General features: G+C 33.5%; 1 protein-coding gene across 2 annotated transcripts in view; it reads left to right on the forward strand.

Moving 5' to 3' along the window:
* LOC125681345 (protein diaphanous homolog 1-like) overlaps positions 1–6,879 on the forward strand; it is a 41,610-nt gene that overhangs the window by 12,229 nt on the left and 22,502 nt on the right. The window contains exons 7-11 of one of the 2 annotated variants that reach the window (XM_048921379.2): positions 1,957–1,974; positions 4,976–5,039; positions 5,451–5,587; positions 6,093–6,315; positions 6,665–6,783. In XM_048921379.2, coding sequence (XP_048777336.2) covers positions 1,957–1,974; positions 4,976–5,039; positions 5,451–5,587; positions 6,093–6,315; positions 6,665–6,783 — 561 coding nt within the window. The remainder of the gene's footprint in view (positions 1–1,956; positions 1,975–4,975; positions 5,040–5,450; positions 5,588–6,092; positions 6,316–6,664; positions 6,784–6,879) is intronic. The other variant, XM_056156665.1, reaches the window with a different exon arrangement.

A 6,879-nucleotide genomic window follows, 5' to 3' on the forward strand; every position in this document is an offset into this window, starting at 1 on the left:
GTCTTGTGACTCAACTGACAGTAAAAACATGCATTTGTTGTGTTGTTGCAAAAAATTATCTAACAGGTTTTGAATTTTTGAAGATCATTAGATATTCCAACTGCAATCCAGTGTTAATGAGAAATTCTGTGGAATTTTTAAAATTCATTGGGGCAATATTTTGTTAATTGTCAAGATTTCACTGTTTTATATTGACTTAAGGTTGATCGATCCTCATGTGATGTCATAGGTTTTTGCAAAAATCTTAATAAATTAAACTTTGCGCATGATAGAAATATATCTTTCCGAGGAATTTTATTCACTGGATATAATAAAAAATCTGGTAAACTATCAAAAAAAGTTTATATTTTCCATAGATAATCAATTACTTATGATTAAAATAATTTTGTCAAGGACAATAACTACTATGCTGGAATTTCCTCTACTGGATGTCTATTATACATTGGTTTACCTAATATCCACAATTAATCTATATATATTTATGAATTATCAGTTTTTATACCCCCCGCAACAAGTTGTGGGGGGGGGGGGGGTATACTGGAATCGGGTTGTCCGTCTGTCTGTCCGTCCGTCCGTCTGTAGACGCAATGGTTTCCGGACTCTAAAGCATTATCCTTTCCACCTACCGTCACCATATCATACATATGGACTACCCATGGGATGAAGATGTTCCCTATTGATTTTGGGGTCAAAAGGTCAAAGGTCAAGTGCACTGGACATCGAAGTAGCAATATGGTTTCCGGGCTCTAAAGCGTTATCCTTTCCACCTACAGTCACCATATCATACATATGGACTACCCATGGGATGAAGGTGTTCCCTATTGATTTTGGGGTCAAAAGGTCAAAGGTCACGTGCACTGGACATCAAAGTAGCAATATGGTTCGGTTTGTCATGCCATTTGTTTTTTACACTCAGAAAAGAGGTAGTTTATACCTATTACCAACACCCTTTGGGAGATTGGGGTAAGCGGGGGTGTATTCTTAGTGAGCATTGCTCACAGTACCTCTTGTTTAAAACTGTTGATATTTAAATTTTGTCATTATACCCCCCGCAACAAGTTGTGGGGGGGGGGGGGGATATACTGGAATCGGGTTGTCCGTCCGTCCGTCTGTAGACGCAATGGTTTCCGGGCTCTAAAGCATTATCCTTTCCACCTACCGTCACCATATCATATATATGGACTACCCATGGGATGAAGATGTTCCCTATCGATTTTGGGGTCAAAAGGTCAAAGGTCAAGCGCACTGGACATCGAAGTAGCAATATGGTTTCTGGGCTCTAAAGCGTTATCCTTTCCACCTACAGTCACCATATCATACATATGGACTACCCATGGGATGAAGATGTTCCCTATCGATTTTGGGGTCAAAAGGTCAAAGGTCACGCACACTGGACATCGAAGTAGCAATATGGTTCGGTTTGTCATGCCATTTGTTTTTTACACTCAGAAAAGAGGTAGTTTATACCTATTACCAACACCCTTTGGGAGATTGGGGTAAGCGGGGGTTATTCTTAGTGAGCATTGCTCACAGTACCTCTTGTTTCAACAAGTTTTTATCTATTTTTATTATTCTGTTTAACGAAAACGTGTGATTTTCTGATGTTGATGTATACTACTGTTTTTGTATGTCTGACATCTTTAAATAGGTGGCAACATATATATTTTCTTTGGTTATTAATTAAATTAAACTATATTGAGTGGAAATTGATACAGTTTTTCCGCTTTTAACCATTAATATTGATAAGTCACATGAGGATGGAGCTACCTTAATTTCATGATTGTGGTTTCCTTACGTTGAAAATTTGTGTAAATTGTGTATTTCATTATGGGTGGAAATTTGTGGGATAGGGTCCCCAAAAAATTCATTAAAATTGAGCTGTACGAAATCTAATGATTCCACGGTATTTGGGTTCAAAATGATGTATGATTTTGTTGCAACATTATTTGAACACAGAACAAAAGAGACAATAAGGTATACATTGCATGCCATTCAGTTTAAATAGCTTCATCAGTTTTTTACATTCACTTATGGTAAATCAATAATTTTACAGATATGAAAATTTAGTGAATGGTGAAAATGACTAATGATTTTGGAGATAACAAAGGTTCTTGAATCCCAACTTTCATCAGACATAAGAATTGATGAAGCTATGCTGATGTCTTTAAGAATATCAGGAAATTGTTACATCCCTCTGCTTACAATCATATAATGCAACAGTTACTCAGGGTTTTGTCAGGTCTCTGGGTTTTTCTCAGCATGCTATCCCAATGTATACTTGATTAAAGGAAATATTACAAGTATTTATCAAGTACATCTTGTCTTCAGGAAAAAAACACATGCAGTGTGCTGTCTATAGTACTGTGTTAACATATACATTCGACATCTTCCAATATATTTAATCACTGTTTTAATTCAGCTGGCAGATAAATTATTGGTATCTATGTAAGCACAGCTTTGTAATTATCATCCACGTTTTTCCAGATTCTGCCATCCAACTATTTCAAATTATGCACGAGTTTATTTAATCATGCTTGTGAATTTAGATAAGATTGGACTGCCGAGATTTAAAGGAACAGTTTAACAGCCTCATTGAATATCCGTCATTATACTTCATGCACAGTATTGAAATAAAGCAAAGCACACCTGCGTTGATAAATACCAAATATATACAATATATAATTATACAGTGTGAATTTTGCATAGAATTGATTAGCGCTATCAATTTAAGCATGCTTCACAATATGTCAACTTAAATTTAACATATGATATTAAAAGTGAACAATATAATGTGTTTTATTGAAACTTTCCTTTAATAATCCATATTTTTACCCTCAACCTTGTTATGAAAGTTTTAAGCTGTGAAATGAGGAAAAATACTACCAGAATAATCATTGTGCAATTTCTATTATGATAGTAGGCCTTTTATTTTGATAACAACAAACTTTTAGATACAGTGATTAAAGTCCTTGAAAATGACATTAAGCATTGTTGACATTTCATCTGCAAATATAATCTGTGCTATGACAATATTTTGGTACAAAAGATGAATCAATGGCCATTATTGGTGTTTCATGTCCCTTTGGTTTATCGTCCATTTAGGTTTTTGTTCTGCATCACAATGTTTCATTATTTTGTTTTAATTACTTCAAAAAGGTGGCCCATTTTTGATGGAAATTTGGTATGAATAGGGGAATGGCAAATCCATATATTGAAATCAATGATCATGAAAACAAAAAAGGGGCCAAACCATTACTGAACAACTGTAACAAAGATATCATTATGTTAAACAACGCTTTATGATGGGAAGCAATAAAAAAATATTTCCTGTTGCTTGAATGTGTATTAATAGTGTTTATCAAACAATGACAAAATGTTCAGATTAAGTGCATATAATGTGGGAGACATTGTCCAGTGTTACATTTTATCCTTTTAGGGTAACTATTTATAAATATGTTTGTACTGTTTTTAGGTCACCTGAATCACTCATGTGTTCTATTGCAACCAGTTTTCATTTGTCTCCATGCATCTATTGTAATGTGTTTTAAAATGATGACACAATTGATGGAAAAGGTGAAGATAACGAACAGTGATCAATTTCATAACTCCTATAAGGAATACATAATAGAGAGTTGGGTAAATGTGAACCCTATATCTTGATCAGGCAAACAGAGTAATCCGTAGTCAAAATCAATGTGTAAAGAACAGGCTAACAATTGGAATGAAACACGTTAGACAGCATTCTACCCAATGACAGATTGTATTGGCAAAGTAGATAGTGAAAATTTTCAAATTTCATTTTTCCATTTTCAATGTTTAGAATGCTTCAATAAGGTATGACTAAACAGTCAGCAAAAATTTTGATGTCAGTTGTCGAGGTACATGGGAGATACAGAGCTCACAATTCTTTTTTATGTAAACAAGGCTCATGCCATGTGTTTGTTAACATAGGTTAAATATACTAGTAAAAGTTTCGTTTAAAGCAGATTTTTCGAAGTTAATTCTGAACACAATTAAACAGTTTCTAATGTTTGACGCATCTTATTTTGTTTTAAACATGATATTTTCTATTGAACAATCTATATTTAAACAACATATGCTTACATAACTTGGAAATATGAGTGCTGTATCTCACATGTAACTCAACAATTGATATTCAAATTTTGGTTAACGATTAGAAATACTTTAGTTAAACATTGTAAATAATAAAAATGGAAAAATAATATTTGAAAATTTTAGCTCAAATCGTGTCCATGCCCCTTTAAACCCCACCCCACCCTCAAAGTGTTGAGTCTCTTTGTCCATCTATGTCTTGGAGCCTGTGTCAAAATGAAGAAATATTCAGATGATCACACTTGAAACGAAGATTGCTTATGACTGAGGATGTGTCATTTTGATAGGGTCAAAGGTTAAATTCCAAAAAAACTAATTTTGGAACAAATATGCTTCTGTGTAACATAGAATATAAACTTTATTCAGATGGGTTTTTTTTAAAAGTTACATATATTACATTATGGTTGGCATTTGGATTTCTATACACATTTATTTATAAACCTCTTTTAATTAGGTGTCTCATTTTGGTTAATATGTATATTTCTACACTCGGACAATTCAACTTAAATTAATTACTTTACATGGGATTGGTTTTTGTCTAGCATGTATTGTCCAATTTCAGAAGTAAATTTTTTTTGCAAAAGATATGATGTATCTTTTTTTTAAAAAAAACTAAGGTTGATTTTTATTTATTTATACATGTATACCATAGCCATATATATGGATGAGAAGTTTGATAGGGATGCTTACATTCAAATTCCGAACATACATTTTATCCTCTGATAAATACATGAAATTAAACATTACAATATTTTCATTAAAAGTAACAGTGAGATGCAGCGTTTTTCTTTTGATATTGTTTTTGTGTTTACAATTTTGAGGGCATTTTCATTGATGTCTATTTTGAAATTCTCTCTTACAGAAAAGACGAAAAACAGAGCAGGTTGGAATGTGTCAAGTGTATCAAAGCTTTCATGAACAACCAAGTAAGTCTGAATCCTGGGGACAGATTTTTCCTTCTGGTGTGAAACTATTGTTTTTATTCCTTCCTTTTGTTATCTCAAACACAAATTATGTAGTTTTATTTAGAAAAAGGAATTTATATTCAAAGCTGAATGTCTTAATATACTTAATAATAAGTAATTGAAATAATTTAATTACTTTTGATTTGTGAAGTCTTTGTCATGAATCATGCTCTCTGTGAGCCTATTCTGTGGAATTTGTTGTTTCACTTGTCATGAGAGTTTTGGAAAAGTACATGTAGTTCCTAATTGTGTACATGTTGTGTATTATAAAGCTTTTGAGGAGAACTTTGGCCAAGATTTCAGGATTATAATTATATACATTAATTGTCAAATAAGCTTCTTCTGATATTTAAATTCTGTATTTGGACATAGTTTGGCCTGACTAAGATGCTTGAAAGTGAGGATGGACTGTCCATTCTGTCCCGATGTCTGGACCCTACTGACCCTGAGACCATGATGCTGTGTGTCAGTATCCTGGCTGCTGTCTGTATCTATAAACCTCCACAAGGGTAAGGACGCTTGTCTTGTATATCGTCTCACTGCTATTCTGTAATGCTGTAGAATCATCATTGTTTCTGGGGGTCAATGTTTGTGGATAAAACCAAAATTTTACTGGTTCATGAAGATGTAATTTCATGGGTAACTTGAACTCTAAAACTTAATTGAATTTTAAAAAACAAAAAACAGCTCAATAATCAGTAGGATGAAAAATGAATAGTGTTGTCTATTGATACCTGATGCTATCAGGGTAAATTTTTTCTAGCTTTGAAAAAGAAAGTTAAGATTGTTCAAGGGGATGTAAATTTGGGGGTAAGGGTGGCCTGGACATAGATCCCCCCTGAACAATGATGATTACACAGTATGCAGTATGTTTCTGTGACATTGTGTTGCCACTCTGTAAAACTGTTTTGCTGATTTCACGTTATTGATAGATGACATTGAAATGTTTTTTTTTTTTAAGAATGGATAGAAAATGCTACCTTTGTTTGATATAAATTTCTCTGTAATTTGTAGGCATGAGAAGGTTTTGGGGGGACTGGCTGTCAGTGCAGAGATGAAGAACATGGACCGTTTTGACATGATTATAACAGGTCTGGGGATGGGGATCAATGTTCCTTTACAGGTGGGATGCATGCAGCTGGTGAATGCAATCATCTGTACCCCTCATGATAACTTAGACTTCAGACTTCATCTGAGGAATGAATTCATGAGATGTGGACTACAAGATTTAATCAAGGTACATACACATTAGAAAATAAATATCCTAAACTTCCAGGGACTCGCAAATTGTAATCATTGTAATTCATGTTATTACTTAATTTTGAATCATAATTTTACATTTTGATTACCTTATATTCATTATGTTACCATGTTTGATGTAAATGAATTGTACTATGAAGTAAGAAGTGTATTATGGACAACAAAGACATTTTTCTCTAAAAAGTTTTAGCTAATCTAATGTAAGCCATGAAAATTATGAAGGAAAAGCAAACTGCCTTCTATGCCATACTGATTGCTTGCAGTCTATTTTAGGTTTCCTAGGAAGATTTTGATTTATGTGTGATTCTGGTCTCTTTACTTGGTAGCATTTAGATGAACAAGATAATGATGAGCTACAGGTTCAGCTTGGAACCTTCCATGGACAGGCAGAGGATGACCAAGAGGAGATCATTCAGAAATTTGAACTCATTAAAGTTGACATGTCGTATCCTTTAGAAGAAAAAGCAAGAATATATATTTTTTTTATATTTTGGAGGATACCAAGATTGAAGTTCAGGGCATACTGTTTTTAGCCACAACT

The sequence above is a fragment of the Ostrea edulis genome, chromosome 2 (genome assembly GCF_947568905.1).
Source record: "Ostrea edulis chromosome 2, xbOstEdul1.1, whole genome shotgun sequence".
NCBI classification, from domain to species: Eukaryota; Metazoa; Mollusca; class Bivalvia; order Ostreida; family Ostreidae; genus Ostrea; species Ostrea edulis.